This window comes from Patiria miniata, unplaced genomic scaffold (genome assembly GCF_015706575.1).
Source record: "Patiria miniata isolate m_02_andy unplaced genomic scaffold, ASM1570657v1 HiC_scaffold_24, whole genome shotgun sequence".
In the NCBI taxonomy this organism is placed as follows: domain Eukaryota; kingdom Metazoa; phylum Echinodermata; class Asteroidea; order Valvatida; family Asterinidae; genus Patiria; species Patiria miniata.
This window is the reverse complement of record NW_024037063.1, coordinates 16,483,571-16,500,774: the sequence shown is the minus strand read 5'-3', so window position 1 is coordinate 16,500,774 and position 17,204 is coordinate 16,483,571. Positions and strand designations below refer to the sequence as shown.

The 17,204-nt window shown below is 42.8% G+C and overlaps 1 protein-coding gene across 2 annotated transcripts in view; it reads left to right on the top strand.

The window, feature by feature from the left end:
* Positions 1 to 17,204, top strand: part of LOC119732556 (tRNA pseudouridine(38/39) synthase-like) — a 48,163-nt gene that overhangs the window by 18,711 nt on the left and 12,248 nt on the right. For both annotated transcript variants that reach the window (XM_038206125.1, XM_038206124.1), the window contains 4 exons: positions 6,055 to 6,114; positions 6,859 to 6,932; positions 8,597 to 8,714; positions 9,042 to 9,165. In XM_038206125.1, the coding sequence (XP_038062053.1) occupies positions 6,055 to 6,114; positions 6,859 to 6,932; positions 8,597 to 8,714; positions 9,042 to 9,165 (376 nt within the window). The remainder of the gene's footprint in view (positions 1 to 6,054; positions 6,115 to 6,858; positions 6,933 to 8,596; positions 8,715 to 9,041; positions 9,166 to 17,204) is intronic.

The window sequence follows — 17,204 nt, the reverse complement described above, 5'->3', positions numbered from 1 at the left end:
TTTCCCCTCGTACGAATGCAAGTGGAGTAGTGGAGTTGTGTGGTTGAATCATGGACATGATTGACTGAACTGAAGCACCATGCACGGTGCCCTTGACTTTCGGACTTTTTCCTTGACTTTCTCAAGTAAGAAGTGAACTTTTTTGGTGATGACTCCATTACTCTGACCGTAATTCAGGTGTTTTATATGCAATGAAAACACTGACCATTTTTTGTTCATCGTAAAATAAAGCAGAAGTTGGTGTCCGGAAATCAGGCATGAAGTGTATTGTACATGCATGTACATGTGTGTAACGGCAGCGCGGCCCAGATTTCGGACACGTATTTTTGTTCTGCCCATTTTCTGATTTTTTTGCCACGTGCCAGTTTCATCTCTGGGTCATATGGTGATAATTTCAGGTCGTTTAAAAATGCACAAAACTTGACTGTTTTAAAAACACAAAACATATAGGGATTGACCATGGAAAAAGGCAACACACACAATTCGCAATTATATTGTTACAAAACAGTATTGTGTTCAGATGTATTTTGCCCAAATAAATGCTTTAAGTTATCACTGTTCTTGAGCTTCTGGGACCACTTTGAAAAACATGGTGTAATATTCCAATGAAATTTTTTTAAATGAATTGGATCAGGTGCTTTTTGTTTACCAATGTTGCCAGCCAGGGTGTGGTTTTGTCAAGTTTCATGTGCATTTATATCACAGAATACCTGCACATGTCACAAGCCCATGGCATGCCCTCAATATAATGTATGTATAAAAGAATGATAAGAATAATTGCTTTAAAAAGAAATGCTCAGTGCCCTGTGAGTAGGGCAGAGTGGGGTATAATGGCACACTTAACTTCTCAGGCCAATACAGACCTTATTGCTGTATTGTGCAAGAGTGTAAATGTAACTTCGATAAGTGTTGCCACGGTTACAGGGCAATTAAAACATTTCTATCACTAGACTGTTTTACCCCATAAGGGGTAAAACGGAATAACAAGCCAAAAGGTCAAGATGAAGCCCCATATACAATTCAATTTTTTTCTATTAGCTAAATATATATTTCGCCTGATATTATTTTTGTCATATCTAATCCAAACCCTGCATCAATCTCATAGGGTGTTTTACATTATTTTCTAAGAAGAATGCATATTTTCTTATTTTCTCTTTGATTTAGTTTTCCCATTTGGCTATCACTAACACCATGCTATCACTTAACACAGTCGCTTATATGAACTATCACTAACACAGTCGCTTATATGAACTTACAAATTTCTGCAAGGAACAAAACATTGACATTTTATGCATCCAAGAGCATCGACAAGTTATAATTGACGAAACATCCGTTATTGACGTTGGCAAGGGCTGGACCGTCTATATGGCCTCAGCTCGAACTGGAGGGCACGGGGGTGTATCATTTCTACTGGCACCCCATATCAAATCGGCCATACTTGGCTTCGAAAAGTTACATGATCGAATCACTACAATAACGATACAACTTCACAACATGAAACTGAACGTTCTGAATGCATACATGCCCACATCATGTGGCAACCTGCAAGAAACAGTCGACTGCATCGACATTATGAACTCTTACCTCGCTTCCAGATCCACACGCGATATAACTGTGGTTGCAGGCGACATGAACGCCGACTTACCTGCTGACGGTATTACCATCAAAAACTACCATGGCTTTTGACAAACAACCTCACCTCATACCAACGAAGTGGCTAATTTTGTTGCATCCAACGAACTCATTGCTATCAATGGGGTTATGAGACAAAAACAATCTAAAATCGTGACATTCTATGGACCTCGTAATCGAAAAGCTCGCCTGGACTACGTTTTCATCAGTCAAGGCAAGGCACGGATCATTCAAAAGGTACAAACGGTGAGATTACAGTGCGTGCGGTCCGACCACGCAATGGTGATCACACGACTCAGTCTCAGAGTATGGCGACCAACAAAACATCACAAGTCCGCAACGAGACCACCACACTGGCTGTCTCTCAAAGTACCCGCCACACGTCGACGGTTCGTGGAAGAGGTCACACGTTTACTTGGCGGACGTGACGACTACCAGTCTGTTGCTGAAGCAATACATGCTGCAGCAGATACAACTCTGCCCAAGTGCAAACGCAACCCACCACAAACGTGTTTATGGGACAACGACCTACAGGTACAACAGGCACGTTCGGCTTTGACAGAAGCACGAAGACGAAATCCGAACTCTGCTCAACTTGAGCTGGAAGCGTTCATTGACGAAACATACAAACGCCGACGAGAAGAAATAATCAGTGAGGTGGCTGACGAAATTAATCAGCACCATGAAGCCGGACGAGGCAAAGCTGTTTGGAAAGGCATCACGCATATGACATGCAAGAAGAACAGGCCACCAGCACTTATAGCAGCTGACTCGATCGAAGATCGACTTTCCAAAGTCCACGATCACTTCCGTGACTTGCTCAATGCCCCTCACCAACCAGTCACTCTAGAACCCATTACCATACAACAAATCGACCATGCACCTACCATAGATATCGGCCCAATAAACGACAGAGAACTACTCAAGGCTTGCAAAACCATACCGTGCGGGAAAGCAAGTGGTCCTGACAACATACCATCCGATGTCGCTAGACTGCTGCCAACAGCCAGCTTAACGCTTCCAACCATGAACTCCATCGTGGCTGGTAACCCACCACCCCCAGCGTTCACGACTTCCATCATTGTTACAGTACCGAAGAAGAGCAACTCAACATCGCTCAACAACCAACGTGGACTTTCGTTAATGTCAGTCAACGCCAAGTTGTTCAATCGAGTTATGCTTGAGCGTTTACGCGGCCGAATTGAATCTTTACTTTGGAATCTGCAAGCCGGCTTTCGACCCTACCGCAACACTACAGAGCAAATCTTGTGCATCAAACTCTGTATTGATACATGCAGAGCACGCAAGAAGAGCCTTGTTGCTATATTCGCCGACTATAGCAAAGCATTTGACTATGTAGACAGAGCATGCCTACCTGAGATCCTCGAATTCTATGGAGTACCTACGCAAATAATCGATGCCATCATGTCTCTGTACACTAACACTGAAGCATACGTGCGAACATCATCAGGTGACACAGATCGGTTCAGAACAACATCTGGTGTGTTGCAAGGTGACACTTTGGCGCCATACCTGTTCATCATCCTGCTAGACTATGTTCTCCGCATTTCATTATGTGAAGATGCTGATGGGTACACGGTTCTCCGACGGCTGTCTTCACGTAACCTGGCAGTTAAGTTACCTGGTCTTGCCTACGCCGATGACGTTGTACTGATGAGTGATACAGTCGATGCTGCACAGCGCCAATTTCACCGTTTTGAACGTGCTTCAGCACAAGTTGGTCTGCGTATAAACCCGCAGAAAACTGTGGTCATGTACATTGGCATTGACCAAATTTCACCAATCCATACACTATCAGGTGATCCGCTGCCCCCGTGCACAGAGTTCTGCTACTTGGGATGCAACGTTAGCAACAGTCAATCAGCTTTCCAACGCCGACGACATCTCGCATGGGTGGCGTGCCGAAAACTCGATATAGTATGGACCTGTACAGCAAGCAATCACCTGAAGGTCAAACTATTTACTGCCTGCATTGAGTCGGTGCTGTTCTACAGTGGGGCCAGCTGGACGCTAACAGAAACGCTCGCAAAAACCATCGACGCATCACATCGAGCTTTGCTACGCTACGCACTCAACATCAGATACCCCAAACGCATCACCAATGTTGAACTTTATCGCCAAACCAAAATCCCACAGGCATCAACAACCCTTCGCAAACACCGCCTACAACTGATTGCCCACGCAACCAGGCGTGACACACCCCTCTCATTGCTCTTGGACAAAAACAACCAACCTACAGAACCATACCGAAGAGGTGGCGCACTTATGCGAACCTATCAACAGCAACTTCTGGACGACCTGAGGATGGTTGGTACGGACCTGACTCAACTACACCAAGCTCAACAGTAGAAACGAACAATTAATATGTTATTATGCAGCCACTAAGCAACGCCTGTGCGCTGCTCGCGCACAGACGTCACCATGATGAACACCATGCAGTCCACGCTTTTCTTAATTGGGGCATATGGTGATAAAGTGGGAAAGTTTAAATTGAGATTAGAATATAAGTTTGTACATGGTGGGGTCAAACGGAACACCATCCACTTTAACATCCGCTATTATGTGGTCTGTTTTACCTCAACGATTCCAAGGTAATTATTATTTTAAAAAAACTTAGAACAGGACAAACCGAACGTATCGGCTTCACTTTTACCCATCCGTATATAGATGGCATTAATAAACGTAAAACTCAACCAAAAAATAACATCTCTTTCTACCCTTATTTTTCAAAGACCCCTTGGTAACTGAGTAAGGTAACTGGATCACAAGGTCCAAAAACTTTAGCAAAGATTTTTTAATGTTGGAGCAAGCACCATCCAATCAGTGGCAGCTTTGATATGATCTACTCGTTACAAAACACTTTGTATAGTCCAAGCTAGATGGCAGTATCTATATTCCAGGAGTCAAGGGGTGCCATTTTACCCTGACGGTCCATTTTAACCCACTCTCCCCTACTTGTTACCAATTTCATAACCAGATACCCCCATTCTATATGTTATCACCTTCTAAAGCACAAACTCTGTAAATGAAATTAAAGGCAATGAACACCATCTGCAAATATTCAAAATAAAACTGTAAAAATATCATGAAATATCCAACTTTGTAAGTAAATAATAGGATCATGCATCCTGTGAAATACATGTGCCAAGTATGTTGTCATTTCCCAGTCAATGATTATGACCAAACCATCATGCCTTAAATGAAAACCAGTGCATAGTGTCAAGAAAAATGAGGATGCTTTTTCACAGTTGTCTCAAAAAGTATGATGTGCCTTATGGTAGCACCGTGTGACAAGTTTCTTTTGTGAGGATCTGAAAAGAGCTATGGAAAACTCAACATTTCGGACAGTATACTCCGTCTGTCTTCAGGAGACTGACGACAGACAATAAGAGATTTGTCTCATGGTGATCTTATTGCTGTCTTTACCATACAAACCTTCAGATTTTATAAGTATATCTTCTGAGCTGAAACTTTGACAGGTTAGTTTTTGAATAAGCTGCTCCAGAATGTCTCGTTGTTCCTTGAATTTGGGAAAAAACACAGGTTTTGCAAGTGGTGTTCATTTCCTTTAAGAAAATATGCATTCCTGTTGCTCACCGATCAAGCATCAGAGTTACGTTGTCCATGTGGTACACACAAAAAGGGATTTTAAACTCAACTTTTTTAGGCCTATCAAAGCACTAACAAATCTCCACATTACATTGTGTCATAATAATAATAATAATAGTGGATATTTATAAAGCGCACGTATCCACCAGGACTGGTGCTCAAGGCGCTACATCATGATTACCCCTGCTCATTGGGCACATGAAACATTCCAAATACCATCTCAGCTCCCTGGGGAGTATACAGCTCGATGCAGCCTGTTACATGTAGGCGCAAGGAAGCTAATTCAATCACAATAACCATCTCTGCCCTCACAGGTACCCATTTACTCCTGGGTGGAGAGAAGCAATGAGTGACAAAGTGCCTTGCCCAAGGGCACACGCACCATGACCCCGCCAGGACTCAAACCCACAACCTGCAGCTTTACCCGCAGACCACGAATCAGTGCCCTTAACCACGAGGCCACAGTACTCAACAAAATCATGCCAGATTTGTTACATTCATTCTACTCTCCTTTATAAAAGGAAAACAAGTTAGAAGATTTGATCTTTCTATTTGTTCTCTTGTCTTGAAAAGCATGATTCCAAAAAGGTTGACTGGGTACTTAATTAATGCACAACAGGTACCTTACTTATTATGCACATTGCATGCAAATATTGGTACTGCTGTGAACTCGTTCAAACCACGTCGTTAATTCCCATGTTTTTTATATTTTTTTTAGTGAATGCAATTTTCTACTTTTTTTTAAGTAAAATAGGCTGGCAATGAACATGGTTGATTTGTTTTTCTCAACAGAGTATGCAAGAAGCTGCCCAAAAGCTTGTTGGTGATCATGATTTCCGAAACTTTTGTAAGGTACTAGAACCTTATTTTGTCTACTCTGTTTTGACTGTGTTTGTGTTTAATTTATCCAAAGTACAGTTTGGATTATGAAAAACTTTCAAAAATTTCTGGCAATATTAGCCTGGTTTTGCAAAGAATAAGTCACAAATTTTCTGTTCAATTCATTAGTTTTTCAAGATCATTTCCTCAAATGAAGTGGGTTATTTTGATGGTGAAGATTTTAAGCATTATTACTGTTACTTTTATGCGCCAATACATTTCTGAAAAAAATGTATCTGATTGAAGCAAACCATTTCTCTGAAAGATAATTAAGGTTATTGCTAAGGATGCAAAATGGGGGGGGGGGGCAAATCTGTACACTTCTGTTTTATCTAGATGTCTTTTGGAGTTTCTTTATTTTTTATGTTTTTCAAATGAACCACAAGGGACACTTATTAGGTGCATTAAATTGATTCTGAAGTTGAACATTGAGATTGACTGGAGCAGGGTTTGAGCCTGTAGCCTCCAGATTGCCATTCCAGCCCTCTACCAATTGACCCATTCAGCCCTGTGGTTGGTGCTTCCCCATTGTGTCAGTGTGTTTGTTCGTTCAATTGAGTGATGGATTCTGGATAGCACCTCTTGATGAAAGCCATTGACAAAATGGGGTACTGTAAGCATGGGGCTGGGTAGTGTGGTTTGTAGAACACCATAGCGTTCATTTCTTTTTTACACAACTTTACAAATGTGTATATTTAAACATACTCTGTCTTTCAGATGGATGTTGGAAATGGAGTGGTCAACTTTTGGCGTACAATAATATCCATTGATATAACTCCGTTGGATAATGGGTAATGCATATTTTCCTTAATATCCAAATGAGTTAGCAAAAGGTATTGAAATACAGAAATAATTTAAAAAGTACAAAAACATAAATATTCATTGTGATTTATAACAGCATTTAGTCAAATGGATACCACTCTGGACAAAAGACAACAAGAAACATAGAGCATTGTAATCAGCCACAAACTATCCTATAAACAAACTCCCTGTACATGTACCACCACAAACTATCCTGCCTTTTACTCCCTATACCACCACAAACTATCCTGCCTTTTACTCCCTTTACCACCACAAACTATCATGCCTTTTACTCCCTGTACCACCACAAACTATCCTGCCTTTTACTCCCTGTACCACCACAAACTATCCTGCCTTTTACTCCCTGTACCACCACAAACTATCCTGCCTTTTACTCCCTATACCAGCACAAACTATCATGCCTTTTACTCCCTGTACCACCACAAACTATCCTGCCTTTTACTCCCTGTACCACCACAAACTATCCTGCCTTTTACTCCGTATACCACCACAAACTATCATGCCTTTTACTCCCTATACCACCACAAACTATCCTGCCTTTTACTCCCTGTACCACCACAAACTATCCTGCCTTTTACTCCCTAAACCACCACAAACTATCCTGCCTTTTACTCCCTATACCACCACAAACTATCCTGCTTTTTACTCCCTGTACCACCACAAACTATCCTGCCTTTTACTCCCTGTACCACCACAAACTATCCTGCCTTTTACTCCCTATACCACCACAAACTATCCTGCCTTTTACTCCCTCTACCACCACAAACTATCCTGCCTTTTACTCCCTATACCCCCACAAACTATCCTGCCTTTTACTCCCTATACCACCACAAACTATCCTGCCTTTTACTCCGTATACCACCACAAACTATCCTGCCTTTTACTCCCTATACCACCACAAACTATCCTGCCTTTTACTCCCTGTACCACCACAAACTATCCTGCCTTTTACTCCCTATACCACTGAAAGTATTCTGACTTTTACTCCGTATCCGCTCCATTCACAAGTACCTCCTCACCATCAAAGAAAGTACAATTGGGTGTGACGGAACGATGTCACCTTGCCTGCCTGCAATATTTTGCCGCAAACCGCGGCCACTGCGTGTACAGTTCAAATCCCCTGGTGTACGTGCCTCACACACAAGGAACGGTGCACGCATGTCAACCAGCGAATTGTATGTGTCCCGCCCATGGGACGTCATTGCTAGGTAAAAGGACGCCCTCTTTATTGGCGCACGGAGCCCACACCACCACAAACTACCCTGCCATTTACTCCCTGTACCACCCAACTATATCCTGCCTTTTACTCTCCTTACCAGCTATCCTGCCTTTTACTTCCAATGGGCTCTGTACGCCAACAAAAGAGGGCACTTTTTTACCACTATTTAGAGCCCCATGGGCATGGATGGGACACACCGCATGTGTGTTTTGAACTGTTTTGCGCGTGAAGTACGCATGGCATTTTTATCCTGAATATACGAAAGCTAAGCCACAGCGTTTTCGCATGAGTGTCAGGTTTGGTCGATGCGCGAATGCATTTGAATTTTTCTTTTGATGGTCGCCCAGACAATGTAGTGTATTAATGGGTTAATGTGAACTGTTTTCTTTTTGTCTGTGTACATGTACTTTCTAGTGAAGTGGGGTATCAAATGCATGAACTGACTGTGATAGGACAAGCTTTCCTGTACCATCAGGTGCGATGTATGGCTGCCATCTTGTTTCTGATTGGACAGCACAAGGAACAGCCAGAGGTGCCTCACCACTTTTTTGTTCTTTGCTCTTGTCTTACCTACTGTTAACTAAAATTATACACACAAGTATATTTCTGAAAATCAAAATGATGCATGTAAGTTGAACAATCCTACATGTGAATGCACAATCTGCTGATCAGTCTATCAAATTAAAAAAAATAGTTATAGTCAAATTCTATTGTGTAAGAAATCTCTGATGTACAGAGAATAAGTAGTGCAAGTAGACTATTCGGTAATTCATAGTTAACTCCGTGAACATACTCTGTGTGGAGATCCGCAAAAATTGTTTTCAAGACTAATTGTTGGAAATTAAAATTTACCTTGCAGATAATTGACAGGTTTTTGGACATCAAAGCACAGCCATGCAAACCACAGTATTCGATGGCATCAGAGTATCCACTAGTCCTGTATGACTGTGCATACAAAGACATACAGTGGATTTATGAAAAAGGTAATTATTCAGGTGCAGAGCTGTAACACTAAACTAAATGACTTTGTTCAAAATGTTGCTGGAGTTATAACTTTCTAGGTTTCTTAACCCTTTGCCGCCGGGTTTTTACGCCTCACTGCACAGGCTTACACCCATTACTGCACAGAGCCTCTGGGCAGTAGTGGTACTGCCCTGCCGGTCATATGCCTAGCAGCCGTTGCCCACAGACAAAATTCCAGAGCTGACCACAGCATTGCGGAGGCAGCTTGTCCCTCAGCCGGCGTCAAGTGGTTAATGCAGTTGTGTTTGTGTGACACCACATGTAAACAATAAAGGACGGAATATGCACGATGTCGACAGTGAAGCAGTGTTGTAGTACTCGTACTCGGTACTCATACTTTTTTTAGTACTCGTACTCAAATGTCAAAATACTCGTACTCGATACAACGGTACTCGTACTCGAGCAGCAAAGTACTCGTACTCGCACATGTCAAAAGTGTACTCGATCATCAAAGTACTCGTACTCGAGTAACAGTACTCGATAAAACAAATTACTCGTACTCGAATAGCGGTACTCGATAAAAAATGGTATATCATTAAGTTACCACGGCCTTATTTTATCGATACTTTCAGTTTCAAATGGTCGATTGCAGAGAAATCGAAATTTTCTGTACTCTACGCACGTCCGTACAAACACAAGTAACAGCCAGCCGTGACCAGGTCTGTATAAAGGTCTGACTGGGGTCAGGCCAATTATGCACAATGACCCATATGCTGTATGTGGGCACACTGTACACACTGTGCGCCGCGAGGTGTTCCTCAAATGGTCGTACGATTAACCTTTTCTGAACCCCGGTTTCGGTCCTATAATACGGGTCCAGCCCCATTGCCAATCTGCATGACTGGAGAAAGAGACACACCGAAGCCGAGGTTTGAAAAACGGCCCCTAGTCTGGTTACGGCAGCAGGTCCACAGCGGCCTAGCCTTAGACAGAGGCCTAGGAATGGGAAGCAGACTAAATGCGTAGACACCAAGAAAACGTGAATCTGCTGTTTTTTAGCATGTACGTTGCATGTACTTTGTACGTGTACCGTCGACGTTCACTTATGCTTGCCTCTGTGGCACTTTTCACTTTTTTACCTACATTGTACACGTTGTTCGTGCAAAGAACCCCATAATACATGTATCATGTCGTCTGTGTCCACTGTTGTGAAGTTTGGGTTCAAGGATCACAGGGAATTTGTCCAAAGCCGCGTGCATGTTTTGTGCTCTTTGCATATCAGAAACATATGGGACAACTCCGAACTTCATGATGCATATGCAGAAGAAACACCCTGTGAAGAAATCTTTTCACAGCCATTTGAATGCTTGTTGTACTTTCTTCTTTTTTTAAGTCTGAGGAATCCAAGGACCCAGAAAATACATGAATAATAATAATAATAAAAATCAAATGCACAACTCTGTAGGATAGAATAATTTTATTAAATGACAGTTGGCCTAAACTGTCAGTTTCACGTCTGTATCTCAACTGTGTAGCATTTCCTTGGAAAATACATTTACATTGATTGGAGACTGCTGTTGTAATTGAAAAGGCCTACAAAGAAGAACCCTTGGTTGTATCACAAGTGATTAACAGAACACATAATTTTAGGCTTCAAGCACAGTGTACCCGGTGCCGTATTCGGAAATACAAGTACTTGGAATACAAGTACTCATACTCATACTCGGAAGTGCAAGTACTCAGAGACTTGTTCTTGTACCCGGAAGCACAAGTTCTCGTACTTGTACTCGTACTCGGCAACCTAGGTACTCGGCAGTGTTGGAGTCTAGTTTTATACCAACATTTTTTATAAAGGCTGACACCAACAAAATTGGGTGAAAGGAACGACACCATACTTCAATGTTTCAACCAAACAGACAGCATAATATGTGGAGAAAAAACAACTTTGCAAATTTGCACATACAGTACACACATTTCTGACCACAGTAGTCAGAAAAGTGACGATATAGCTACAACGATGTTCACTAAGCAGTGCACATACACTTGACACGCACGTGAAAAGTCAAGGCATTTCAAACACGTAGAATATTGTTTGTGTAAAATTCCCAAGATTTCCTTTGGAAAGGGACAGTACATGCGCTTTTTGTGGCACTGAGGATTCGTGAATCTGGAGCTAGCCAAGTCCATGCTTCTTAGGTTTGCTCAGCGCTACACGGTTACCAGTGAGACTATTTTTGGATTTTTCCCAAGCAAAACCCTATTAGGATTTAAACTTGGGCAAAATCCCGATATAGTCTCACTGGTAACGACTTGAGTTCCAGGTTGCAATGGAATCGATTACAAAAAAGAAATGTACTCAATTTGTATTCCAAAGTACAGGGGTCAAGTTCAGAGTCTCATCTAGCGACCCGTTCACCCGTCTTTTGGACGGGCAGTTTGTGATTTTGGACGAGCACTTTGCGAAATGGACAATAAAACATGACGGGTAGAATTTTGGCAAATGGACATTAAAAATGACGGGTGGGTTTTGTTTGGGGAATTTTTTTATAAAAACGAAGGAGTAAGCTGTCAGCCACGTTATCTGTGCAGCATTTATAGCTCCATACAACAGCATAAACCCACACACATGACAGACGTTTGCACTGCATGCACACGTTCACGGTGTCTCCAATTTGCCTGGCCTGGTGCCCGTAACCGTTTAACGCATTTGTGCTCGGCACCACGGACACCAGTGTATAATGGGCGCCCCTCTGTCGATTTGCTTGCGCGATAGTGCAGTCGCGCAGCAAAATATGTCTTTTTTGTTGTGCGATCAATCGATTGTAACTAAATGTGGATGTGTTGTGATCTATCTATCTTTTGCGCAGCTAGTTATTTGTCGATCGCACAAGCAATATTACACAGAATGCGCTCAAGACATGTTTGTACATCCATCATCGGATTGGACTAGAATGAAGCGCCGACAGTCCTGCTTGCCACGAGGATGGGTACTTTTGAAAGTGCACCGGCCACGGTATGACAGGCAGTTTTGGAAATCCTAGATGAAACCCTGGTCGACTTCCGAATCCAAACCAACAAGTCCGTGCTAAAATTTGAGTACAAAGAATCGAGTACGGGCCTAGTCCAAATAATTTTCAATTACTGATGGTCAAGTACAGGCCGAGTACTTGAGTGTACTTGAGTTGTACTGGAGTACGAGTACGAGTACTCCAACACTGGTACTAGGTAGTACACAGTACTCTGCAAAAAGTGCTCGACTACAACACTGCAGTGAAGTAAAAAGTGATCGCTTTGATGCAAACTCTTGGTGGTAAACTCTGTTGAATCCCTTCAGCAGACATGCCACTTTTTCAGTTTTAGCCGGAATTCCATTTTTTTGAGAAAATCCCACAAAATTCCAGTTTTTCCGGCCATCAAAATAAACTGGAAAAGGAAAAGAAAAACAGTGGAAATGCGTTGATTTTTACCTTGTTAGCGCTCTCAAGTTTAGTACATGTAGGCCTACATGTTGTAAGCATTGCGTACACACGGCACAACATTGTTTGTTAAGGTAGTCTTAAAAACATGTCTTTGTTGTTGGCGAGCCTGCATGCGATACAGGCGGCCAACGTACTTGCACGCAGTATATAACGGCACCTTGCGCGTGCTTCACCGCGTGAGGGCGTGTTGTGTGCTGAGCACACAAAGCATTCAGCCTGAAAATCAAGTCTATCATTCAGTTATCGGTGGTTTCCGATCGCAGTGATATATGTGAATACAAAAAACGCCGGGTACCAACCATGTTTTCGTCGCGCGCATTACGTAGTGCAAAGGTCATGTCATAGATAGAGAATAAATAGACTAGATCGGTAGCATGTGCATACGCCCGGCCTTGCATGGAGGGTCACGTGCTGGAGGACAAATCCAAATTGGTCGCTAGACATGAGGAATGCAACGCTGTTTACGCGCTCATGCATGTTTATATCTGCTACTTGAGACCTTCAATGAAATGAAAAGTGGCACGCCAACGTGTGAGCGAACATGAGCAGAGCGCATAAAATACTCGGTGCGCATTTCTAGCTCCACGCGCGTTCATCTAGGTCATGTGCTGGAGGACAATTACATTTAACCTCGTTAGTTTGTGTTAATTTATTGCGCGTCCACGAGATCTCGAGAGACAACAAAAATGGCAGAGATTTATCGCACAGTGAATGGGCGCATGTGAACACGCTGCGTGTTTCGTGTCGAATATTACGTTGGAAATTCGGGTAGGCAGAATAATAGGAATATGGAAAAAGTCAAAGTGATTGAACAAACCGACAGCTTAAAGGCCATAGACAGTACTGTGGTTGAGTCCACCCCATCTGAGAAGCGAAAATTAGCGGGAAAAAATAAACGGAATAAAATAAACGGAACTGGGCTTGGCTACAAGAGAAAGATGACAACGGGGACTTTCGGAGTGGCTTTTTCACACAAAACATAAAGTTCCAGTTTTGTCAAGCAGCTGTTCCTTTTTTTTTAAGCAGGCCCAGTTCCATTTGTTTTTTTCAAGCAGACCCTGTGGCATCTCTGCTTGAGTCGTGGCCTGAATGTTGTTTATAGATTGGCGCAAATGTAACACTGTGTTCTCATAACTTTGGGAAAGTAACAGGTCACCATCAACAGTTGAAGAACAAGTGGTTTTTCAATTGTTGTGTTCATTTTCCAAATCTTGGCTTAGTCTCTGGCTAGTGAGCTTAACCTCACGCTTCAGGATAGTTTAAAACACTTACAGTTTCAACCATTCAAAGGCACATTGACCTTTGGCCTCATCAACCGATGTGATATTTTTTGCAGCAGATTATGGCGTAACATTGAGCCAGATGGTTTAAGTTCAGGCATCCTCAGTCATGACTGTGGGAGATTTTGGCTGTGTACATCCACGGAATGACCACTGTCTGCTACTGATGCTTATTCAACAGTTAACTGCAAGCACAAATGCATTTTGTGCATGTTCATCATTTATTCCATGCAAATTGGGAGTAATCCTAATCCCCAGAGCAAGTCTCAATTCCTTGCTTCTCTGATAAAAGATAATGCTCACAGTGATGATCTGTGCTTATTGCATTAACAGTACATGAAAGACCACCAAAAGTCATACACTGCAAGTCACACTGCTGTAATAGTCATCAAGACACTTTATGGGGTGGCAGTGCATACAGTCACACGACAATGTATAATGTAGTACGAGAAACTCTCAAAGTAAACATTCAAACAAAATGCATATAGCAATGGAACGATATAACGACATAAGCGATAAGCGACATGAGCGATAAGTGAGTATTAAGTGATAAGCGAGTACAAAACCAAAATGACACGTCTTGCACAGCTCAATCGAGAGCTCACAAAAACGAAACAGGTAGAAACTCGAACAGCGCTAGACAGGTAGAAACATCTCTTACGACTCTTGTCATCAGAAGCTCAACTATTCTGCTGATTTTTCCGGATTGAACCCTCTCCTGTTTCCAGATCTCCTAACATCTTCTTCAGGTATCTACATAGCTGCTCTTCATATTTATCTTGTTTTCTGCAAGTGCAGTTAAAGAACGATTTTTTGCATCTGGAATTTTGTCTCCTTCCCGCGCCCGGGCCATCGCATTGGACATGCAGGTAGCTGGTCACAGCCGAGCACACTAACAGGTGGTAAGCGCCATACTATTACGTCACAATGCATCGGAACAATGATCACACAATGCAGCCACTCCAAATTATGCTAATATGGCTGACCATTGCAATTCTCAGTACATGTACCTCTTCGTCAGCAACATCAGAAATCCACTCACCCAACAAGATATCTCATCCTGCTGTCATCAAGGGTTTCTCTAAGGCCCGCATACCGTACTACAGGAATTCGGTTGCCACTTTCTCCACACCCCTCTTGCTATGTGGTGACATAAACCCCAACCCTGGACCCAACACGACTACAAACCGATCCAATAAGAACATTTCCTGCTTGCTTTGCAACTCTCGGAGCATTCGTAACAAATGTCAAGAACTTGAACTTTACCTCAACTCCACTCCTGCCGATATTGTCTGTTTCACCGAAACATGGCTTTCTACAAATGACATGGACAGCGTTCTTGGTTTCTCTGATGATTACGTCATCATACGTAAAGACCGCTGCCAAGGACGCCGTGGCGGTGGTGTTTTGGCAGCAGTTAAGACATCATTGTCCCCCGTCAGGCTTTCCATCTACGAGCGTGATGACCTTGAGCTTGTGTGGATTTCAATCAAGCTCGGCACGGAATCCTTTGTACTTGGCCTTCTCTACAGACCTGCTTCTTCTACAGTGGCTTACTGGACAAAGCTTGGGGAGGCTATGGAAACTCTCAACATGGACGTCTTCGACGGTTGTCTCCTCTTAGGCGATTTCAACGTCAATTTCTCCCCTTCAATCACGGTTAACTCCCATCGAACTCGTCTTCTTGATATTGCCAGCAACTATAATTTAGAACAGCTCGTCCCATCCGTTACAAGACCTTGCTGCAACAATCCTAACCAGGGGTCCATCATTGATTTAGTTTTCTCCAATCGACCGGACTTCATTTCCGATGTCTGTACGGTTCAAAACCCCGTCCACTCTGATCATCTTGCAGTCCAGACTACTTTCCGATCCATCTGACCTGCCCCTCGTCCAGCGATTCTCCGGTCGTTTCTACAAACCCGACAAGGTGATTTTGACCATTTTTCGACAGCTTATCCACCTCGTTCCCTGGTCTGCCTTCATAGATACCAACGATATTAATGAATCTGCCGAGAACTTCCACGACTTACTTGACGCTGCTATCCATGATTCCATTCCAAAGGTCACCAAACGGAAATCTCGTCACACTCCATGGATTTCTCCAGAACTGAAGAACTTGATTCACAAAAAGCACAAATTGTTTAATTTAGCCCGTAAATTTGGTCGTTCATTTGACTGGATTCAGTATAAAATTGCTCGCAACACAGCTCAAAAATCCATCCGTAAGGCTTACTGGAATTATGTTAATCGTCTGTTTGAATCTGGTGACAACAGACGTAATTTCTGGTCCTTTGTCAGAGGCCGGAAACAATCTCCACCTCCTCCGTCATTCAATCATAACAATTGTAAACTGACTTGCCCTGACAAAATTTCATCTGCCTTTAGCAAATATTTCGCTTCTGTTTGTAAACAATCAGGTCCTGTTCCTGACAATCCCCCGCCTTGCTTGCTGCACATTCCCGTGCTGTCTCATATTTCTGTTTCTGCTAGCCAAATTGCTGCTTTGCTGAAAACGATTCCATCTAATAAATCTCCTGGACCTGATTGTATTTTGCCGAGTATCCTCAATACAATTTCCTCCGATTTATCCCATCCTCTTTGCTTGTTGTTTAACGCTTCGCTGAGCATTGGTCAATTGCCAGACGCTTGGCGGTGCGCTAACATTACTCCGGTTCACAAGAAAGGCGATAAGACATTGTTAACTAATTACAGACCTGTTGCTCTTACTTCCCTGCTATGTAAAGTTCTTGAGCGCATTATATCTACTGCTATAAATAATCACTTGAGCACTTTCAGTCTTCTCAATCCCCACCAACATGGCTTTGTTAAACACAGGAGCTGTGTTACCCAGCTGGTCAATATTCTTCACTCCTGGTCATCCACCCTTGATAGGCGTCGTCCCCCAAGAATAGATGCCGTTTTCTTAGACATGTCAAAGGCTTTTGACACAATGCCACATCACATCCTACTTGGAAAACTTGCTTCTTCTTTCAATGTCCGGGGTGAGTTATGGCATTTGGTTAAATCGTTTCTGACGGGTCGCATGCATTGGGTCCTCTTCCGGGGCGGAGTCTCCCCTTGGGTTAGTATCACATCTGGCGTGCCGCAAGGCAGCGTACTAGGGCCATTGTTGTTCAATCTGTTCATCAATGATGTTTCCCATTCAATTTCTTCTAGTTGTGTTTTGTTTGCTGACGACATTCTTTTGTACCGCACAATAGAATGCCCCATTGATGAACACACGCTTCAACTTGACATAAACAGGCTTAATTACTGGTCAGATTCAAACGAAATGAC